Raw genomic sequence first — 22,560 nt, 5'->3', positions numbered from 1 at the left:
CGGCGTCAGGCGGCGTCGGGCGGCGTCAGGCGGCGTCGGGCGGACGTGCGGGCGCGCGCCGGGGCGGGGCCAGGCCGAACCACCGGTGGCCGGGGGTGGGAGGCGGTGCTCCGGCGGAGGGCCGGGCGCTGGGTGCGAGGGGGCCGCCGGGGGCCACCGTTCGGCACTGGGCCGCAGACCCTTCTGCAGGGCGGAGCGGCGGCGCCGCGGGCCCGGAGGCTCGGCGACGGCGACGAGGCGGACGAGCCCATGACGCGGCGCCCCCCGCGCCCCCGCCCCCTGCCCCCCCGCCGCTACTGCGGATAATGAGCGCCTCGGGCCGCCGAGCGCAGCCGGAGTATCCACCCCGATGACCACGGGCTGAGTCCCGCGCAGCCACCATGTCCGTGGCCTTCGCGTCCGCCCGGCCAAGAGGCAAAGGGGAGGTCACGCAGCAAACCATCCAGAAGGTGGGCCGGGCCGGGGCGGCGGCGCCGGGCGGCGGGGCTGAGGGCGGGCGCTCGCGGGGCCGGGGCGCGGGCAGCTGGCGGGCGCAGGGCGCGAACAAAGCCGGGGCGCAGCCGGGCGGCCGCGAACCCCGACGGCGGCCCGGTGCCCGTCCCCGCGTTCCACGCCTGCGCGCCAGCGGGCACCGGGCCGTGTTGGGGGCGCTCCCCGGAGAGCCTGCGCCAACTTTGTTGGGGCGGCGGGTCCCTCGGGCCGGGGCACGGGGCACTGGGGGCCGGGCGGACGCTGGAGGGTGCCGGCCCCCGAGCGCGCTGTCCTCCGAGTCTGCGGCGCGCGCTGGGAACAGTCCTGGGCCGTGCCGGGCGCACGGGGACCCCTCGGGGCCGGGGCGAGGGCTCGTCGCGCTCCGCAGCCGGTCTCGGTGGCGAAGGCGGGCGGCGGGCGACACTCGCTTTCTGCGCTCAGCTTGGCGAGTGGAGAAGGGCGCGGGCCGGCCTCCGGGCGCACGGAGATGGCGGGGCCCGCGGCCAGGGCTGCCCCTTCTGCCGCTGGAGCGAGGCGCGGACGATGGAGGCACAGAGGGACGCCTCCCAATGCCCATTTGGAGGGCATCGTTAGGCAGCTCGGCCCCGTAAGAAGCGCACCGCCCACCCGTATTCTCGCGGCCACGCCGCATTTCAGCGTGACACCCTCCCCCGCCGCCTCGCCTAACAAACTTGATGGATTTGCTCCACAACCTTTCCTCTAGCTCCGTAAGTTCGGCCTTGTGGATTTCAAGAGACAGCGTTTACAGGGGTTTGGGACACCGTTATCCAAAGCCCTAAGTTTTGAAATTGAGACTTTGCATTTTCTGCTGTTTTTCGGTAGAAGACAAATTCGGAAGAAAATCAGCATTAGCCATTCCCGTTTCAGTTGTTGCAACATCTTTTGGAGTGACATTCGTTTTTTCCTCAACTCCGACTCCGTCTTCACCCTGGTGGGATTGCAGGGATAAACAGTGGTATTCCTAGGTTCCCAGGAGCGGCGTGTCTCCCTAAGGGGGTTCACCTTGACCTTGACTGTTGCTCTTATTCCTTGATGACATGCCAGTCTCCTGTGGAAGTTGTCCTAAATCTATCGCCTATTTTGAGACTACCCTTGCTGTTGCTAGTTTTAGAAATTTGATGGTCTTAACAAATGAGAACCTTGGCCAACTCTGCACAGGAGAGATTGAGAATAGCAGAAACACAGATTTACAAGTGTGGCATTTTAATTTACGTAGTAAACACTTATGTGTGCCTACTGTATCCCAGACACTGTTCTAAGGGTTTTATAAATTTTAATTCATCCAATTCTTCATAGAAGCTACTGGCATCCCGTTTAACAGCTAAGGACGCTGAGGTCTAGGGAGGCTGTGCCTTGCAGGTAAGTGGACGCTGGAGCCTGGGGTGCTGAGTGCCTTGCTGGTAAGTGGCACAGCCAGACTGTGACTCCAGGGTCTGCTCTGTTGGTACCCCTTGATCTGGGAACATTTGGCCAGGCGGAGGTCAAGCTCTAGGCTCAGAGGCAAATGTTGGAACCCGGAGCATTTCCTGGCACTCTGGTTTTTTGGACCTTAGCAGTCATTGTTCCTGAAGCTACCTTTGTCTTCAACGTTCGTCCTGTTATTTGTACTGCGCACACACTTCCATTGAAGCTCCCCAAATTCTCCAGGTAAAAGTGTGTATTGAGGTGCTGCCCCAAACATCAGATTAGAAAGGAAGAAATGCACCTGTGGACTGTGTGTCCCAGGGCAGAAACTCAGCCTGCTGACCATTGGAAATGGGTCTTTAGTTTAGGCTGCTGACTTGGCCTGGTGGGGCCAGCAGGCTGCATATTGGGCTTGGTGTTTTGACAGTGAATATATTTACCCAGGGATCTTTTACTGGGAGGTGTGAGAAGGCTGAGAAGGGTGTGAGAGGAGCGTGTTCTATGCCTAAAACGTGTGCTGTGTCCACAGTGTGTGCTAGTAGTCTCATGCCGAGAGCATTAAGAGAAGCCAGGGACCCCTCTGAAACCCGCTTGGTAGTGAAGGGGAAGGAAGAATACAACTTGTCCTTAACAACATAGTGTGTGGGTGGGGATCTTCCAAGCCAACTTCTACTCAACCTTCAAAGCCTCCCTCAAATGTTCCCTGTCTCATGCTCCCTCAGCCGTCATGTGGCCCAGGAAGCACTTGCTTGGGCTCCTGAGTTCAGCATGTGACTGATGAATTCTTTGCTGATCCCCAGCCTCTCGTCGTGTCTGAGCACAGTTAGTGCTGAGCACGTGCCGGTGCATCTGTGACTCTGGTTCCATCAGTGGAAGTGTTTTGAAATAAGTAGATGCGTCAGTGTCCTGTGACTTCCTTGACACATTACCACAACCCAGGTGGCTTCAAACGACAGAAATCTATTCCCTTACAGTTTTGGAGGCCAGAAGTCCCAAGTCCAGGGGTCAGTTCCCTGCTCTTCTCTTGGCTTCTGATGGCTGTGGGCAGCCCTTGGTGTTCTCTAGCTTGTAGGTGTATCCAGCCAGTCTCTGATTTCATCATCATCTTTTTTTTTTTCTTTTTTTTTTTTTTTTTTTTGAGATGGAGTTTCGCTCTTGTTGCCCAGGCTAGAGTGCAATGGCACCATCTTGGGCTCACAGCCTCTGCCCTCCCACCCGCCCACGTTCAAACAATTCTCCTGCCTCAGCCTCCTGAGTAGCTGGAATTACAGGCGCGTGCCACCATATCCAGCTAATTTTGTGTTTTTAGTACAGACGGCGTTTCTCCATGTTGGCCAGGCTGGTCTTGAACTCCCGACCTCAGGTGATCCGCCCCCCCCCCCACCCCCCTGGGCCTCCCAAAGTGCTGTGATTACAGGCATGAGCCATCATGCCTGGCCTCAATTTCCCAGTTTTTATAAGGACTCTAGTCATTGGTTTTAGGGCCTGCGTTAATCCAGCAAGACCCCATCTTTGTTTCATTTTCAAATAGCTTGTTTCTAGTACCTCCCATGCGCAGGGACTGGGGTCCGGGCACAGTTCAGCCCACAAGAGTGCATTTGTGGTGAGGGCTAGCTCAGAGAAAGAGAGCCATGAGGTGGAGGCAGAGAGTCACAGAGGGTCCCGAACCTGGCCTGCATGGAGCAGGTATTGGGGGACCCAAAGTGGAAGGGCAGGGAGTGCTGGGCTGATGTGGGGAGGGTAGCTGGTGGTGACCAGGCAGCAGTGCATGGGTGAGATGGTCAGAACCACTCTGCAGCAAGCACCACAAGGGACATGACTGTGCTAGGGAACCCTGTGGTGGGGCTGGGCCATGTCACCACAGTGGCCCTTGGGCCTGGCTGGCTGTTCTCTGGCCACCAGCTGGGAACTGTAGTGTCCTACTGTCCAGTGTGTGCTCCTTACGCTGCTGTTGGGGCTGGGGCTGCAGTGGTCACCACGGACCATGTGGCCAGACTTGACCCCTGGGTTGCCTCCTTGCTGCTTGGCATACAGTAATTGGTCAATAAATGTGTTACTGTTTCTGTTAGTATTGGTTTTCTCATTGGTTTCCTTGGCCGGATAATAGCAGTGGTGTCTGCCCGTCTGCTGGGTGTCTGGATCCCCAGTGCCTGTTGCAGGGCAGGGTTGGGGAAGAGCTCTGAGGGAATGGGACAGAGCTGAGAGGAGGTGGGGCCCTGGGTCTGCCTGCTGTGTGGGTTTGGTGTGGGAAGACAAGACCTTTGTGGGGTGGGTTGGTGCCGTGCCCAGGGTCTGAGAGCCAGGGAGTGGTTGAACCTGGACCAGCCCTATCACATGCCCTTGGTACCCAGGTGCGGGGGTGGGGCATGGGCAAGGGGCACACTTCTGGGTGGGGATGAGGTGTGGACGATGGGGTGCACACCCAGCAGACAGTGGGCACCCTGTGTGCTCCCTCAGACCTGGAACTTGCTGTCTGAAGGAACGCAAGCTAACTTGGCTAGGAGTGTTTGTAAGGTGAGAGCTGTCCTGTGACTGAATGGCTTGGGGATGCCAAGCCTCCCTTGCACGTGGCTGATTGACAGCATTCTTCCCGCTATCAGAGGCTCCCCCCACCTGAGAAGGGGAGCACGGGGGCCTGTCTTTATATCGCCAGGGATGAGGGGTGGGGTCCCCTCATTCTGGAGCCTGGGCTCAGCCCCGGGGAGGGACCCCGCAGCCACAGGCCTTGCTTGGCCTCCTTGCTGTCTTAGGTCAGGTGAGGGAGGCACTCTGCAAGGCCCTTGAGCCTGAGCGCTGTGGGCGAGGCAGGCAGGAGAAAGGCATTGTCCCAGAGGGAGCAGCCGCAGCCTGGCCTCTGTCCCCTCTGTCTGTAAAGCCTGGCCATACACCCTCTTGCTGGGCGCTCCTGAAGGTGCTCTTCCCAGTCCTGCTCAGCCTGGAGGGTGAGGAAGCATTTGGATAAAGACACAGTGCCTGCCCACTGCCCTTTACCCCTGACCTTTCCAAGGCTGATGGGTCTCCAGAGTCCCTGTCTGCCATCCAGTCGCTGAGTGTGGAGTCTGGAGGCAGCAGCTGAAGGCAGCCCAGGTCTTGCCCAGGTGGCGCTCACTAGCCAGCGGTCCCGGATGTTCTCCTTGAGGCTCCTGGCCTTTGCACGGTCTGTGCCCCAGGCCAGTGGGTTGGAGCCTGGGCACCTGCCTCTGTGTGCTTGGAGTCCGAGGACAGATTTCCTGGAATCCCCGGGCTGCAGATGGCGGAAGAGTCACGCCCGCCCCCAGTGGATGCAGGACTCACGCCCACCCCCAGTGGATGCAGGGGTCACGCCCTGTGGCGTGGTACAGTGGATGGAGGAATGAACAGGCCCTGGGTGCTGAGGCAGTTAGCGGGCCGGCACTGATGGCCCGTAAGGCCTGTGGGGCCTGGGAAGAGGAAGTGCAGGTCTTCTCCTCTGGTCCAGGCAGGCACCTCCACTGCCTCCTTGCCTGTGATCACAAGAGGAATCCGAAAGGTTGGGAGAAGGTGCCATGGACGATTGCGGGAAGGAGGCTCCTGTGATGCTGGTCCGATTCTAATCGGCCACCACAGTTGCTGTGCACAATGGGGACGGAAGTGGCCTATTTATATTCTCCTCAAATTGGAAATGGATGTGGGAAGCAGGCAGGTCCTTGGTGTTACCAGGATGAGGATGGGGGCCATGGAACTGCAGGAGGGCAGGGTGGGGCAGGCCGGACTTCCTGGGCTCACATTCTTATCCCGCCGATGGTGATGTGTGCTTCACCTTTCTGTGGCCCAGTTTCCTTGTCTTTAGCAAGAGGACAGGGCTGTGGCCTCCCTCCTAGCCTGTGTGTATGGGTAAGACAATGCCTGGCAGCCTTGTCATTGGTCAGCTTTAGCCTTTGATCAGGCACGCAACCAGCAAGGAACGGCCGAAATTTATCCGTGGCATTCGGAAAGGGAGGTAAGGACTCCGTTCCATACTGCAGGAAACCATCGCAAGTCCAGGATCGTGTCGAAAAGAAAAGTCAGTGTCAGCACATGGACGGGATGCACACAAACGTCACATGTCGCTAGTACAGTAAGCACATCTTCAGCTTGGGAACTGTCAGGAGCAAAGTGATTTGGTTGTGCTGTGCTGTGAGACGCCCCAGAGCACCATGAGACTGAAAGGGACTGCCAAGGCGTGTGCAGATGCGGCTGCTGTTGTGTGTGTTAAGCATGTCTTCACATGTTCTTAGAGTCTTGGAAATTGCACACGCTTGTCAAACACACAGTGGCGGGGCCATGAGGCAGCAGCCAGCTCCCCCCAAGGAGACTGCACGTGTAAATTTGGGGGCTCTTCTGAAGCCCACACACTGACACATATTCCACAGTTGGGGGAATGTTCAGAGGGTCCCATTGGCTTCCATCAGTGGAGTCTGTAGTGTCGGCTTGCTGACCTTGGGGGCAAGGACGGAGCAGCTCAGGCTGGGCTCAGGGAAGGAGAGCTGATGGGTCAGCAATGTCTGCCCCAAGAACAGGAGTGGCAGGTGCTAGCACAGGTGCCATCGCCGGCTCAGCCACCTGCTGATGCTCAACCAGCTCTCCGGTCTGCCAGGCTGGTCCCTCTCACACCTTGATGACTCCTAGGAGTTGATCCTGTGTCTGTGTCCACGCCATGCGTGGGGAGTGCGTGGCAGCCCTGAGTGTAGTGGCAGAAGACAGGGAACAATTTCAACGTCTGTCCGAGGAGACTGAGTACTACGTTGTGTCCATGTTGTGGAATTCTCTGGAGCATAGGAAACATTGAGGTGGATTTTTTTTTTTTTTTTAAGACAGAGTCTTGCTCCTTCGCCTAGGCTGAGGCGCACTGACGTGATCACAGTTCATGCAGCCTCGTCCTCCTGGGCTCAAGGGACAGGTGGGGTCTCTGTGCTGACAGAGGACAGTTTCCGAGATTTTTTGAGAGGAAAGGGAACTCAGTGGAGCAGCGGGAGTGGAACGTTATCAGGTGTGTGCAGAGTCGGGAGGGGAGCGCATGGACTCCATGCGAGATGCTTCCAGAAGAAGCAGAGCTGGCCTCTGGGTGGGAGGAGCCAGGGGTTCCTCCTACAAAATTAAAAAGGTTCCGAAAGTCTTTGCAGTTAGAAAGGACAACCACGAGGACACCGGAGGTGTTTCTGCCCAGCGTGGGCAGTGAGCCTCAGAGCCCCAGGCCTCCTCTGTGTCCGGCTTCCAGGGCCCCACACAGGTTTGTCACTGGGGAGAGACGGTTCTTTTTTTTTTTTTTTTTTGAGACGGAGTCTTGCTCTGTCGCCCGGGCTGGAGTGCAGTGGCCGGATCTCAGCTCACTGCAAGCTCCGCCTCCCGGGTTTACGCCATTCTCCTGCCTCAGCCTCCGGAGTAGCTGGGACTACAGGCGCCCGCCACCTCGCCCAGCTAGTTTTTTTTTTTTTTTTGTATTTTTAGTAGAGACGGGGTTTCACCGTGTTAGCCAGGATGGTCTCGATCTCCTGACCTCGTGATCCGCCCGTCTCGGCCTCCCAAAGTGCTGGGATTACAGGCTTGAGCCACCGCGCCCGGCCAAGACGGTTCTGCTGAGAGCCCCTCACCCAGGTTTTTGCCTGACAGCCCCAGCCCTTCACCTACTCTCTGTGGGCTCTGGGACCCCAGTTGCTCTCCGTCCCCAGTTCTCATCCTCACTCCCTCGCCTACCCAGTCAGGACCCCACGGTGGGGCTTCAGCAGTCCCAGGCCCCATCCTTGGTGCCTGGCTGTGCCCTGGGCCCTCCAAGACACGCCCTGTATCCCCCGTCAGTCCCCGCCTGCCAAATCCGGCTTCTCTGCTCAGCCGCATGGTCCATCGCCATGGCCGCAGCTTCTGTGCCCCTTGGGTTCGTCTCCCTGTGGGTGCTGGGCTTGGCCCTGGGCATCAGCCAGCCTGACCAACAGAGACACGTTGGGGCCGCCCCTCAGAGCCTGAGACCACAGGGGTGACAATGCAGAGAGGGAGTGGGAGGCCCGGGTCTCCCAGCTGCCCCAGCGGCGAGCCCAGCCAAGCCCAGCAGAAGATCCTCCCAGCTGGCCCAGAATCATGGGAATTAAGAAATCATGTTTCGACCACACGGCTCGGGGAGGTTTGTTGTGCATTGGGTGGTGGATGTATGCAGCCGCTGGGATCTTGGTCCAGCCAGCCTTTGCAGTGAGCACAGGCTTCAGTTGAGAAAGTAACCCCTGCAATGGGCACAGGACTCCCGTCCCCCAGCAGCCCCCGTTCCCCTCTTCTCCAGCTCCCCAGAGCTGGCCTCCGTTCCTGGACACGCCCCATGGCCTTTGCACATGCCTGTTTCCTCTGTCGGGCCGCCCTTCCCCCACCTCACCCATGTGCTCCTGCCCAGCCTCCAGCCCAGCTGGAGGTCAACCCCAGAAGCCTGGGGCTCCGCTGCCTCATGGCCTTGAGCAGATGCTCACGCACGTTGGTCTCTACCTGACCGGCCACCCACGCCTACTCCACCATAAGCAGAGCGAGCCGCACCTCCTCACTGTCACCTCCACTCACCCAGGCCTAGGATGGGCACATTGATGAAGCATGCTCAGAGATGGGGTCTCCCCACCCCTCCTTACTGCGGCCCCCGATGCCAGCCTCTAGCTCTTCCGGATGGAGTTGCCACCTCATCTCTGTCCCCAGCACCCTCACCTCAGGAGGCCTCAGGCTACCAGCTGCAGTGCTTTGCCAGCAACGTCTCTGACACAGGTTTACCCCTGAACCTGTAGAAACGCAGCTTCTCTGGAAAGGGTGGGGAGAACTGTGTCTCACGATGCAGAAAAACACACAAGTGCACATCAGGAAGCTGCGAAGCAGTGTCTGCAGAAGACAGCAGTAAATGCAGAAAATGTTTAGCGCTCCGGGCCGCGTGAATGGCTTCTTCGCTCAGCCTAGTGTTAGAGGCACCACCAGGTAGAGGAGACTCAGGTGGGCCCATCACCAGCCCTGGCAACCCCAGACTCACTTCAGGCCTCTTTAAGGTCATTTTGCAGATGATACCGTGAGTAAATGCTTGTTTTAGAGATTTTCATAAACACAGACATGTAAGAAACTAGAGATCAACAAGCTCCAGAGCGGGGGCCGCAGCTGCCTGTCAGTGCATTTTTCTCCTGTCGGGGTCTTCTGCTTTGGATTTTGTGCTCACCAAAGCCACGCGGGCACATGAGGAGTCAAGACGTGCCGTGGGCATGTATGTTCGCTGTTCTCTCACACGGCTATGAAGAAAACCTGAGACTGGCTAATTTATGAAGGAAAGAGGCTTAATTAACTCACAGTTCCGCCGGGCTGGGGAGGCCTCAGGAAACTTACAATCATGGCAGAAGGGGAAGCAAGGCACCTTCTTCACAAGGCGGCAGGAAGGAGAAATGCAAGCAGGGGAAATGCCAGGCGCTTGTAAAACCAACAGATCTCGTGCGAACTCACTCACCATCACGAGAACTGCATGGGGGAAGCGGCTCCCATCCATCCAATTGCTTCCCACCGGGTTCCTCCCACGACACGTGGGGCTCATGGGAACTACAGTTCAAGATGAGATTTGGGTGGGGACACAGCCAGACCGGACCAGGGTGTGAGTAACCTGAGGAGTAATGCCTCCTGCCTCTCAGAAGCACCCTCTTGCCCTTCTCAAGGCCAAACCAAGTGGCCACTTTGGAACGGGTTTAGGGCTGGTGACCAGGGAGAACAGGTCACCAGGTAAGGTCTGCCCTCCCTGCTGCACACCTGCGCTTCCCACTCATACCCGTCAGAGTGGCTTTCTCTGGGGTTGGATCTGCCTCTGCTGTTGACGGGTGATGACAGACACCTTGCTCACTGCTGAACCACGCAGGATTGTGTGACTGCTTTTCCTACCTGGCTTTTGTTTTCCCTGGAGTTGTTGATTGTTTTCCTTTTTGATCACTTGTCACTAGTGTATCTCCTCCTTCGCTCAGGTATTCTTCTGGGTTTCAGTCTCGGGGCTGCTCTCCGTGGGCCTCCCACCGTTGGCCAAATTCCTTTAGCTTCTCTTGGGTTGGGTCTTGGATCTTCTCCTGGGATTTGCTCCCTTGGTTTTGGGAGGGAGGCGCATCATTTTATGGCCTCCTGAGAACAGGTGTTTGGGATGTGCCCCTTTAAACAGAATTCCCATACTCCCCTCATCTGACTGCCCGCATGTTAACGCCACCTCATTTGCTGTCCCCTCCCTCTTCTGTCCTGTGGACACGTTACTTTTGCCCTGACAATTTGAGAATGAGTTGTAGACTTGGTGCCCCTTTACTCCCAAATACTTGAGCGTGACTTTGCTGCCAACATGGACATGATACTGTACAAAGATTGAAATGGGGGAGCTGATGTGGCAGCAGCGCGGCCGTCTGCTCCGACTCACTCTTGACTTCCCTGTTGTCCCGGTAATGGCCTTTGTAGAACATCATTAAGGATTATTGGAAGGACCCCGGGACCATGTCTGTTGAGTATCTCCTGGTTGAGAACCACTCGTCCATCTTCCTTATCTTTGATGACTGGCAGTTTTCGAAGAATGCCAGCCAGTCATCGAGTGCCCTTGGTTTGGGTACAGGGTACATTTTCCTAACCTGCGGGTCTGAAAGTGCGTCTGTTCTCCCTTCATTCCTGGTTGGGGTCTCGGCTGACGATTTCTGTGCAGAAGCCTCCCTCAGGATCAGACCATAGCCCTTCTGGAAGCCTCCGTGGTGAGTTCATCTCTCCTTCAGAGCCTCCCTCAGGCCAGGCCATCAGCCCCCCCGAGGTCATGACCCCTCGGGGTGTATGGAGCACAGCTCCTCCGGAAGTCTCCTTGGGATTGTCACCCCCTGCGGGCCCACATAGGAGGCTCCATGCCCTCAGAATTCACTGTCCTTCACGTGGAACCTGGTTTTTCTCTCCTGTCATGTTTAGGATCTTTCTTTGTCCCTGGTCTTTTTTGGCAGACTGGTCACCTGAGAGCCCTTCCGATGGGGAAATGCGTCCTTCAGCTCTGATTGAAGGATTGGTGGGTGATTTCCTCGCTGCTCCTATCTCTGGGGCTCCTGGAGGGCCGCGCTGGTCCACTCCTCTCTTCACAATCTTTCTGTTTTCTCCTCGGTCGATCTGTCCTGCTTTCCGGGACTCTTCTTCAACTTCGTATTCTGCTCCTCTGTTGAGCTGTGTTATGGCTAACAGGTTTTCACCTCCAGAGCTCTGCCCTCTGTTGTTTCTAACCAGCATCATCTTTTGTGAGGCTCCAGTAACCTGCATCACTGCACCAGCTGTCTTCGTGAGGATATTAATAATAGGTTTTGTTGGATTTTTTAAAAAAAATTTCAGGCCGGGCACAATGGTTCATGCACTTGGGGAGGCCAAGGCGGGTGGATCACTTGAACCTAGGAGTTCGAGACCAGCCTGAGGCAACACAGGGAGACCCTGTCTCTACCCCCCCCCAAAAAAAAAAAAAGCATTTAGCCAAGCATGGTGGCACACACCTGTATTCCCAGCTACTCGGGAGGCTGAGGTAGGAGGATCACTTGAGCCTGGGAGGTGGAGGTTGCAGGGAGCCAAGATCACGCCACTGTATTCCAGCCTGGGTGACAGAGCGAGACCCTGTGTCAGAAGAAAAGCAATAGAAAAAAGTTTCCGTCTTGCATAACCTTCGTCTCTGGATTTTGGCCTCTGTGGCTGGTTTTAGCCTTTGTCTTTCAAATGGCACTGTTGTGGCTTCTGGGGATTGGAGGCCGGAGCGCCGCCTGCTGTGCTCAGGCAGGCGTGTGGTCGGTCTGTGGTTCGCTCTGAGGTGCACATTCCCTTCAGTGCCCAGTGTCTTTCCTCCAGGCTGGTCACTTTCCTGGAGACGCCCCCATCATCCAGTCCCATCTCCTACCAGCAGATCCTGGACGACCCTGAAAGGTGCCGGAATCTTAACATTCCTGAGCCTTGTGGGGCTTCGCAGCACAGTGTGGCTCAGGCCAGGCGCCCTGGGGGCACTGATCTGGTTATCACTCGTCCATGTGCTCTTCAGCTTCAAACTCCTGTGGCTGCCGTCTTGTGCCCTCCCCTTTCTGTCTGTAGAAGGCCATACCTGTTCCATCCTCAGTTGCCGGCCGGGGCGTGGGGCTTGGGGCGTCCAGTCTGCCACCTTTTGTTCCACCTGTCCTGCCCTTTTAGAAATAGGTATGTGTGTAACATATGTGAGAAAGTTCTCTGTATCCAGTTTTTTAAAAACGCACACCAGTACTGTGTTTTGTTGTGCGTGTATAAACTCCGCGGCACTGCCCTGGCCAGTGCACAACCACGGGGCTCTGCTTAATGAAGTCGGCGGCTTGTGCCCCCCCGGCCCATCCCGGCCCCGTGCTGGGAGTGATGCTGAAACACCGGCCGTGTCTAGTTCGTGTCTCTGGAGACAATCTCTGCCTGGGGGTTAGGAGTCGAGAAGGGGAAGCACTTAAAGGGAAAGCAAGAAAGCCCATAGTTGTCCCCTTCCTTCAGTTCATCTGGAGGCAGAGCCATCTGGAATGCCAGTGCCTGGCAGGTGAACTCACCCTCACCTGCCCACAGGTAAGCCTGGCCCGCAGCGCCCCCTGGCGGCGCCCCTGTCTCAGGACGGCTCCTCGGCCCCATTGGGCTCAGCTGAGTGCAGGCCACCTTGTCCCCAGCAGGGAGAAAAGTGATAAAGAGTGGAAAGGGGGAAGGTATAACTTAAAGAAAAAATAGAGCAGGATAAACCAACTTTGAAGTTGTGGAGACGGGCGGAGGAGGAAGCTGAGTCGAGGGCAGTCACTTAGCTGGGGCTGTGGGCCCGGGCTCTGCTCTGCTAGGTGGCCTGGCTGGGCTCTCTCCGCCCTGGACTCCCTCTGCCTGTGGATGGGTTTGGGCCCCAAGGTCAGACTGCAGTTAAAGGGGCCACGTGGCAGGGTGGAGGCACAGCTGGGTGGCCCCAGGTCCCCCAGGCAGGCAGGTGAGCTCCTCCTCCCCTTGCCCTAGGGGTCCCCTGCTCCAGGGCCTGTTGAGCTCCTGCTGGGAGCAGCCTCACAGGGCTGAGATGACCCAGCACGCTGTGGTGGAGCGAAAAGGCACGGCTTCTTCCTTGCGTGCTAGCCTCTGAGCAAAGGCCTTTTTATGGAAAGCAGCAGGTGTGGTGGGCTCAGTCCTGTGCTTCCCTGCAGGTGGAGGCGGCTGGTCACAGGGCGGGTGTCCCCTCTTTTCAGTCTCCTCCCACGCCCCCTCTCTCCTCTTTCACCTCCTGTTGGGTCTCCATGGGCCACCCAGTGCTGCCCCCAGGTGGACACCTTGGAAGAGCCGGCTCTTTTGTGCCTGCTCCCCATGGCCCGTGGGCATCCTGTGTGGTGTGTGCAGGATGCCGCCTGGCCCCAGTCCCTGTTCCTCTGCTGCCACCCACCCCTCCCCACTCCTCCCAACCACCAGACTCAGCACATCCTGAGCACGTGCAGGTGTGTGGACACAAGGCCTTGGGCCGCTTGATTTGGGAGTGCTCCAGAACCCCCTGGGGCCACACGAGCACGTTCGGGAGGCCCTTTGGGAAGGAAACCTGGGGAATCTGTGGGCCCAGCCCCTTGCTGCTCAGGTGCGGCCAGGCACACGGGTCACCAGGTCACAGACAGGCTGAGCCCCTGCATCTGACAGGTTCCTGGCAGTGCCCATCTTGAACGTGGAACGTGCTTGGCAGAGTGTGTGCCTGGCTGTCCCTGAACCAGAAGCCTCCGTTTTGCCGGTTCTAGGAGCACGTGGTGCCTGCACAGAGACCCTGGCCCAGCTCTGGGAGGCCCACATCTGGCCCTTCACCTGAGTCACTTGAGACTGGTTTAATCTGGGTTTGGAGTCATGACCCTGTCTGTGCACACACACTTTATGTGTAAGATACAGAAGGTTCAAGACGGGACTGGCCTTCCCTGTGTGGCCTGTGGGCCTGTCCTGCTGTTCTGCTGCGTTTCAGCACTCCAGGGGTGAGGGCTGCGGGTCGCCAGCCCCAGGTCCAGGTCATGCCCGGTTCCGCAGTCTCACCCACCTTTCCTGCCCCCACACTGGCCTGTGTTGTGTGTGGTTTCTTCTACCCGTAGTGCTGTCCCTGCCCCTTCCAGACCCTTTCCTTCCCTCCCCCACCGCGGTTGGTGGCAGCCCCTGCAGGAAGTCTTGATGCCCCCCACCTAGGAGTGCCCTGGACCCCTGCTGATCCTGAGGGGGCAGCTACCTGTGTCCCACCCTGTGTGGTTGTGATTTGAGGCTGTCCCCTCCAGCTGGGGGCTCCAGGGCCTCTTGTGGGGTGCCCACGGGGTCCTGACATCCTTGCTGTCGACTTGTCTGACCCTTGCTGCACAGATGCTCTGCAGTCAAGGGCCCTGGAAGCTGGAGGGTCCTTCAGGGTGGGGGCTGCTGGAGGCACGGGGCCTCCATGTTTTCATCTGTGGGCTGAGATGGCCCTGCCACTTACTGGCGAAGTCCTTAGCACAGGGATGTGTGAGTGTTTGGTCTGTGGTGGCTGAGGCCATGCATGGAACGACAGCTTCATGTACAGAACGGGCGTAGCATCCCAGATCTGGAAATTTGAAGTGCTCCAAAATCTAGAACTTTTTGAGCGCCAACATGAGGCTCAAAGGAAACGCTCATCGGAGCATTTCAGGTTTTCGGATTTGGGATGCCAAACCGGTGGGTCTAAAACAGATACCTCCAAATCTGGAAAAATCTGAAATGTGACACGTTTCACGTAAGGGCCACTCAACCTATATGAAAACTAGATGCGTAGCGGTGGCGGTTCATCCCGAGGGCCAGCGGCAGCCCCGCGTCGGCAGCGCCCGCTCACGCTCTCTCCGCAGATGCTGGACGAGAACCACCACCTGATCCAGTGCATCCTGGAGTACCAGAGCAAGGGCAAGACAGCCGAGTGCACGCAGTGAGTGCCGCCCGCCGTCCGCGGAACACTCTGGGGGTCATGCAGACTCTAAGCATGGAGGCCAGATATGTCCCGAGAGCCCCCCAGTGCGCAGGTCAGATATGTCCCGAGAGCCCCCCAGTGCGGAGGCCAGATATGTCCCGAGAGCCCCCCAGTGCGGAGGTCAGATACGTCCCGAGAGTCCCCAGCATGGAGGGCAGATAAGTCCCGAGAGTCCCCAGCACGGAGGCCAGATACGTCCCGAGAGCCCCCCAGCATGGAGGCCAGATACGTCCCGAGAGTCCCCAGCGTGGAGGCCAGATAAGTCCCGAGAGCCCCCCAGCATGGAGGCCAGATACGTCCCGAGAGTCCCCAGCATGGAGGCCAGATACGTCCCGAGAGTCCCCCAGCATGGAGGCCAGATATGTCCCGAGAGCCCCCCAGTGCGGAGGTCAGATACGTCCCGAGAGTCCCCCAGCATGGAGGCCAGATACGTCCCGAGAGTCCCCCAGTGCGGAGGCCAGATAAGTCCCGAGAGTCCCCCAGCATGGAGGCCAGATAAGTCCCGAGAGTCCCCAGCATGGAGGCCAGATACGTCCCGAGAGTCCCCCAGCATGGAGGCCAGATAAGTCCCCAGAGCCCCCCAGCATGGAGGCCAGATAAGTCCCCAGAGCCCCCCAGCAATGGAGGCCAGATAAGTCCCCAGAGCCCCCCAGTGCGGAGGCCAGATAAGTCCCGAGAGCCCCCCAGTGCGGAGGTCAGATAAGTCCCGAGAGTCCCCCAGCACGGAGGTCAGATACGTCCCGAGAGCCCCCCAGTGCGGAGGTCAGATACGTCCCGAGAGTCCCCAGCATGGAGGTCAGATACGTCCCCAGAGCCCCCCGGTGCGGAGGTCAGATACGTCCCGAGAGTCCCCAGCATGGAGGTCAGATACGTCCCCAGAGCCCCCCAGTGCGGAGGTCAGATACGTCCCGAGAGCCCCCCAGTGCGGAGGTCAGATACGTCCCGAGAGCCCCCCAGTGCGGAGGTCAGATACGTCCCGAGAGTCCCCAGCATGGAGGTCAGATACGTCCCGAGAGTCCCCAGCATGGAGGTCAGATACGTCCCCAGAGCCCCCCGGTGCGGAGGTCAGATACGTCCCCAGAGCCCCCCGGTGCGGAGGTCAGATACGTCCCGAGAGGCCCCAGCACAGCTGCGAAGCGTTGCTGCCAGAACTGGGGTAGTTCCGAGGGAGGCGGGAGGAAAGAGCAGTGTGGGGAGGCCCGGGCCAGCCTCTGTGGGCAGCTCTACGGCCGGGAGACAGCACCTCCTCCAGGTGGGACCTCCTGTGACCCTAGGGCCTGACACAGAGGAGGGGTGTATGGCCAGTCTGCCACCCTCCAAGTGGCTGTCCGAGTGGCCATCAGGCTGACCTGGAGGTGGGAAGTAGGTGAATGGCCTCAGACACCCCTGGGTGTGAGTGGGGTGAGGGGACTGGGGCCCCACTGGTGTGAGGTGTACGAGGGGCCTTCCCTGACAGAACTGTGCTTCCCCATTTCTTTCCAGGGCTTTCTCAGGGTCACTGACTCTATGGAGTCTGCCCACTGCCTGGTTCAGCTGGACAAGGGCTCTGTCCCTCTGTCACCTTCAGGCCCCTGCCTCCTCGTGGCCTCCCCCATTTCCATTCTCTGAGCAGACCAGTGCCAGCTCCCCGTTAGCTGCTGCCTTAGAGTCTTTCCAGAGGTTTTGGTGTGGGATGGGAGCCTGCTCAGGGTTTGGGGTAGAGGCTGCCCTGCCTCCCCACCTAGACCCCAGCACCCTGCCACCTGCCTGTGTCCAGCTGGGCAACCAGCTGGCCTGTCCCTGGGTGTCGTCTGGAGTCCGTGTCCTCGTGAGGTTTGGTTGGTTGTCAGACTGTGGTGTTCACACTTTACTTCTGCCTTGGATCCACCTGGGGACTCCGTGGTCCCGTCCTCCTGCCTCATGCATGCCCCCTCTCCTGCAGGTACCAGCAAATCCTGCACCGGAACCTGGTATACCTGGCCACGATCGCAGACTCCAACCAGAACATGCAGTCCCTGCTTCCTGCCGTGAGTACCCGCTGGGGGTGGCCCCCTTTACCCAGCAAGGACTCCGACACTGCCTAAAATCGGGAGTTGTGGGCATGTCACCTCAGGTAACAGAGATGACTCAGAGAAACCAAAAATACCACTAGAGTCACCAGAAATGGGAGTGTGGGCGGTGGTGACCAACCCTTCCTGACAGACTGGGGGTAACGACGGCGTCTGAGGTGGCCGGGTCGGAACTGTGGTTCAGCCTCTGTATGTATTGAAGGGAGGGAAGTCCCGGAAGAACCACTGTAGGAACGGCCGCAGCTCTCGGGTCGGGGGTGGGGAGAGATGGGATGGGGGGCCCCTGCGTCTCCCTGGAACCTCTCCGGGTGCTTTGAGCAGTTGTGAACCATGCACATGCGCTGCTGTGGGTGAAAACAGAACTTAAAAGAAAACGTGCCCAGCACAGTGAATTCTCCCAATGATAGTTCAAATATTTTATTTTGTTTGATTTTTTAAAAATGCATTTTTCCAAAATTAAATTGTCACCGGGAGTGCTGTATCTCCTAGCGACCCTTAGTCCTTGGCAAGCGATGATGTAAATGCCAGGATGCGTTTCGTGAGTAAAAATGTTAAATCCACCTCCATTGACCTGTCACATTGCAGTTCTTCACCCTGCAGACACCCGCAGGTCCTGGTGGAAATTTTCTTTTTTTGGCCAGCTGTAGACAGCGTGTGTGTGCATACCTCCAGAGCTGCTGTTTGACCTTGATCTGGGAGAGTGCTGAGGGTCACTGCACACTCCCTTCCGTGTGGTGTGATCCAAGGTGGGCATGGGGTGGGGGGAGTGAGGGGACGGGGCACATGCAGCAGGAGCACGGGAAACAGGAGAGGGATCCCGCCTGTGCCAAGGCCCTTGGCTTGGAGGGGTCGTGGACAGGGAGCACAGAGGCGCCGGCCAGCTGCACCTGAGAAGGACAGGGTGCATTGGGTTGGACAGGGGAAGGGGTTCCCTGCTGTCCCAGGAGAAGGAGGTCCAGCTTTTCAAACCCAGGCATGTGTGGATGAACTCGATACTAGCAGAGTTCCGAACGCTCACCCAGACACTCACTATGCCGTCTCCGTCTGGGCCTGGTGCTCGGAGGTCACCTGGCTGTTGGGCCTGGTGCTCTGCGGTCACCTGGCTGTGACAATGGCTGCTGATTACGAACATGAACCAGGTGGCCATGACATGTGGCAGCACATCTCAGGCGCCCTCTCATCCCTGGCCTGGCTTGTGGAGGTCACTCTCCGTGAATTAACCGTTTTCCCTGGAAACTTCCTGTTGCCTGCAGCCGCCCACGCAGAACATGAACCTGGGCCCTGGAGCCCTGACTCAGAGTGGCTCCAGCCAGGGCCTGCACTCCCAGGGCAGCCTGAGTGACGCCATCAGCACGGGCCTGCCACCCTCCTCCCTCCTGCAGGGCCAGATTGGCAACGGTGAGTGCGGCGGGGGAGGAGGGCATTCCTGGTCACAAGGCCACCAAGGCAGCCTTTGGGCAGGCAGCTGCCATGGTGGGGCACCCCACCCGTCACAGGGCTGGGCATGGGGACCCACTCTTCCTGGGGTAGCCACAGGTCAGCTGCCATCGCCCAGGCTCAGGGCCGCAGCGAGCTTGCCATGTGGCTGGGATGAGCCCTTGCTCCAGATCGCCTGCTCTTTCTGACACTGTCATGCTCCATTCATTTCAAATGCAAGTTGCCAGGTTCCAGGTGGATTGTGTAATAACAATGGAATGCTCCTGTCTTTGAATTAAGAAGCATGAGTAACGTTTGGAGACTATTAATAGTAATATAACAGGCTGGGCATGGTGGCTCAGACCTTTAATCCCAACCCTCTGTAAGTCCTAAACCAGCAGATTGCTTGAGGCCAGGAATTTGAGACCAGCCTGGGCAATATGGCAAAACCTCGTCTCTATAAAAAATAAAAATATTAGCTGGGTGTGATGGTGCCCACGCGTGGTCCAAACTGCTTAATACTTGGGAGGCTGAGGAGGGAGAGTCACTTGAGCTTGGGAGGGTGAGGCTGAAGTGAGCCGTGTTCATGCCACTGCCCTGCAGCCTGGGTGACAGAGCCGGACCCTGTCTCAGAAAATAACAACAAATAAACAGTGCATGCTGTACATTGCTAGCATGTATGCTGCTTTTTTTTCTTTCTTTTTTTTTTTTTTTTGTTTTGAGACAGAGTCTCGCTCTAGTCGGCCAGGCTAGAGTGCAATGGGCATGATCTTGGCTCTCTGCAACCTTCGCCTTCTGGGTTAAAGCAATTCTCCTGCCTCAGCCTCCCGAGTAGCTGGGATTATAGGCACCTGCCACCACACCTGGCTAATTTTTTTGTATTTTCAGTAGAGACGGGGTTTCACCATGTTGTCCAGGCTGGTTTCGAACTCTTGACCTCAGGTGATCCACCCACCTCAGCCTCCCAGACTGCTGGGATTTCAGGCATGAGCCACTGCACCAGGCCACTTACTTCTTTTTTAGTCACTTAATCATTAATAGTGATGTTGATAGAATCTCTTCCCAAAATCATTTGAAGGGAAATTGGGGCGTCTTCACCTTCAGAAGTGGTGACCTGGCTCCCCAGCGCCTGACACCACTCCCTGCTCCCCCTGCCAGGGCCGAGCCATGTGTCCATGCAGCAGACGGCGCCTAACACGCTGCCCACCACCTCCATGAGCATCTCGGGGCCCGGCTACAGCCACGCGGGGCCCGCCTCACAGGGCGTCCCCATGCAGGGGCAAGGCACCATCGGCAACTACGTGTCTCGGACCAACATCAACATGCAGTCCAACCCAGGTACCTCCTCTGCCTCTGCAACCCCGGGGGGCCTGGGCCTGCCTCCAAGACCCTTGACACATGCATGTTGGATATGTGTCCCTGGGGAGCTGCCCTCTTGCTGGGTGCTGCGGGAGAGGGGCCCATGAATCAGGGCTGGCCGCCGCCTCTGAGAGCTTCCGGAGGGATGGGCACCAGTGGGTGCACAGCCAACCCCTCCTGTCCCCCAGCTTTGCGAAGGGTTGGGGTGTTTCCCATGGAGTCTCAGGGAATGCTTCAGGGAGCGGGGGCCACTGGCCTTGGGTCTGGACAGAGCACTGGGCTCTCAGAGGTGGGGGTAGAGTTGTTCCCCAGGAAGGGAACAGCCTGGCTAGAGGCACCTCAGTGGAGAAGACAAGGGGCCAGAAGCGCTGGGCCAGAGGCCCCAGCCTTTCTGCAGGGCAGCAGGAGCCCGAGAGTGGGGCCATCCGCCATGGTGGCCACGTGTGGTGTTGGGCAGTTGAGAAGCAGCAGGTCCCCATCACGTTCCATGAGCATCGGCCCCAGTCGCGTTTCGTGGGCGTCAGTCCTGGTTGAGTTTCTTGAGTGTTGGAGACACATGGACTTCAGAGGCTTACTGCCAAAAAAGGGTGCCGAGGACCTCCTTAGGATTTTCTCACAATAACTGAGTATTAAGCGTTTGTTTTGGACATACTGACTCAAATAAAATGCACGATTAAAATGGATTTCACCTGTTTGTTTTTACTTTTTTGATGTGGTTACTAGAAACTTTAAAAAGTGTGGCTCGTGTCATTTCTGTTGGATGGCGCTCCGCTAGGGGCTTCTGAGCAGGGGACGTGTACGACAGGCCAGCGTGAAGGGCCGCGAGGTTGCACAGGTGCTAACGAGGGGACAGTGTGATCCCTGAGGCCAGCTCAAGGGACCAGGGAGAACAGGACTAGGGAGGGGACAGTGTGACCCCTGAGGCCAGCTCAAGGGACCAGGGAGAACAGGACTAGGGAGGGGACAGTGTGACCCCTGAGGCCAGCTCAAGGGACCAGGGAGAACAGGACTAAGGAGGGGACAGTGTGACCCCTGAGGCCAGCTCAAGGGACTGGGGAGAACAGGACTCGAGCCACGGCGCAAGTGGGGTTGTCACGGGAGCTGTGTGTCCGAGGAGAGGTGGAAAGGTGGTGGTTGGCTGTGGAAGCCACTGGATCTTCCTGCCCAGGGGCTCTCCCTGTTTTCTGCACGTCGGCACATTTTCAAATAGTCGGTGTAAGCAGCGGGTCTGAGCATGCAGGGCGTCAGTGCAGGCCTTTCAGGGGAGGGTGGCGTTCTCGTGCGGAGCACAGGAAAATAACGAGGAACCTGCCTGGGCGCAGGAGGTAGTTGGGTGTGGGAGGGAGGGAGGGAGGCTTCCCGGGGTGATGTGGGGCCTCTGTCCTGTCGTGCAGTCTCCATGATGCAGCAGCAGGCGGCCACGTCGCACTACAGCTCGGCTCAGGGCGGCAGCCAGCACTACCAGGGCCAGTCGTCCATCGCCATGATGGGGCAGGGCAGCCAGGGGAGCAGCATGATGGGGCAGCGGCCTATGGCGCCCTACCGGCCCTCCCAGCAAGGTAACGCCCGGCCAGGCCAGGTCTCGGGCACGGCTGACCGCCCCGGGTGGTGAAGTGCCAGGCTGTGTGCTTGTCTGTGGGGAGCCTGGGGGAGTGAGGCTTGGGGCCTTGGTGTGGACACTGGGGGTGCGGGCTGGGGTGTGGCCCGCGGAGGGTCTGCTGTCCCCGAGGAGTCAGGGTTGGGGGCAGGGGCGGCAGTTGTCATTAAGAGTGTCACAGGCCGGGCTCATGCCTGTAGTCCCAGCACTTTGAGAGGCCGAGGTGGGCAGATCACCTGAGGCCAGGTGTTCGAGACCAACCTGGCCACATGGTGAAACCTTGTCTCTACTAAAAATACAAAAAATAAGTTGGATACGGTGACAGCGTGGGGGTGTTCTCCTGGGGTGGGTGAGGCCGCTGAGCGAGGCCTTGGCTTCCCCAGCGAGCGAGGAGGTCCTCCAAGGGAGGAGGGTGCGGCCCGCACTGGTGCTGAATGTGGTTCCCCTGCAGGCTCTTCCCAGCAGTACCTGGGCCAGGAGGAGTACTATGGCGAGCAGTACAGCCACAGCCAGGGCGCCGCAGAGCCCATGGGCCAGCAGTACTACCCCGACGGTGAGCACTGGCGGCAGCCTGACCCTGCCCAGGACAGCAGAGCAGCTGCAGGGGCGAGGAGGGCAAGGAGGGTGTGGCCACTGCAGTGCGTCCCCAGTCGTTCCAGCTCAGGCTTGGGCTACAGGCAGAGCGGCCAGATGCCCTGCAGGAGCGAGGCAGGGGACGGGGTGAGCTGGACTGGCGGGGTGCCTGGCCTCTGCAGAGAGAAGCTGAGGCACACACCACTGCACTCGCCTCCACGCGGCCTCGCCTCCTCTTCCTGAAAGGATGTGGGAGTTGGAGGCGGAGAGTTGCAGCCCCCAGCCGTAGATAGGTGGAAATGTTCAAGAAGAAGCCTCCTGGCTTCCCAGAGAATGCCCTGAAGGTGACGGCTCCACCTGCAGCACCCCCTCCTGCCCCTTCTCATCTCTGCATTTTACCTTCGTCATCTTTCAGTCTTTCCATAGCCCAGGGCTTGTGGAGGGGATGCTGAAAGTGGCTTGGCTGAGCACAGTGGTTCACACCTGTCATTCTGGCACTTTGGGAGGCTGAGGCAGGAGGATCGCTTCGGCCCAGGAGGCAGAAGCTGCATTGAGCCATGATTGCGCCACTGCACGCCGGCCTTGGTGACAGAGCAAGACCCTGTCTCTAAAGTGAAAATAACAATAAAATAAAGTGGTCTTAAAGGCTGGGTTGATCCCTGGGAGGCATCCAGGCAGGGAGCTGGCCTCAGCCAGCAAGGGGCAGGTGCGCAGGCAGGTGGGCAGGTGGCAGCAGG

The 22,560-nt window shown here is 58.4% G+C and overlaps 1 protein-coding gene across 5 annotated transcripts in view; it reads left to right on the top strand.

Moving 5' to 3' along the window:
* Window positions 1–104: 104 nt before the first annotated feature.
* The window catches only part of LOC105470543 (SS18L1 subunit of BAF chromatin remodeling complex), a 40,512-nt gene continuing 18,056 nt past the window's right edge, over window positions 105–22,560 (top strand). For 2 of the 5 annotated variants that reach the window (XR_011613171.1, XM_011722637.3), the window contains exons 1-7: window positions 105–449; window positions 14,712–14,788; window positions 16,752–16,836; window positions 18,132–18,276; window positions 19,453–19,632; window positions 21,048–21,212; window positions 21,702–21,803. Coding sequence is in view for 4 of the 5 variants with exons in the window: in XM_011722637.3 (XP_011720939.2) it covers window positions 381–449; window positions 14,712–14,788; window positions 16,752–16,836; window positions 18,132–18,276; window positions 19,453–19,632; window positions 21,048–21,212; window positions 21,702–21,803 (823 nt within the window). In the remaining variant the exon portion in view is untranslated. The other 3 variants (XM_011722636.3, XM_071079086.1, XM_071079085.1) reach the window with 3 other exon arrangements.

This window comes from Macaca nemestrina, chromosome 15 (assembly GCF_043159975.1).
Source record: "Macaca nemestrina isolate mMacNem1 chromosome 15, mMacNem.hap1, whole genome shotgun sequence".
Classification (NCBI taxonomy): domain Eukaryota; kingdom Metazoa; phylum Chordata; class Mammalia; order Primates; family Cercopithecidae; genus Macaca; species Macaca nemestrina.
Note: the sequence above shows the minus strand (reverse complement) of the source record. Positions and strands in the feature narration are given on the sequence as shown.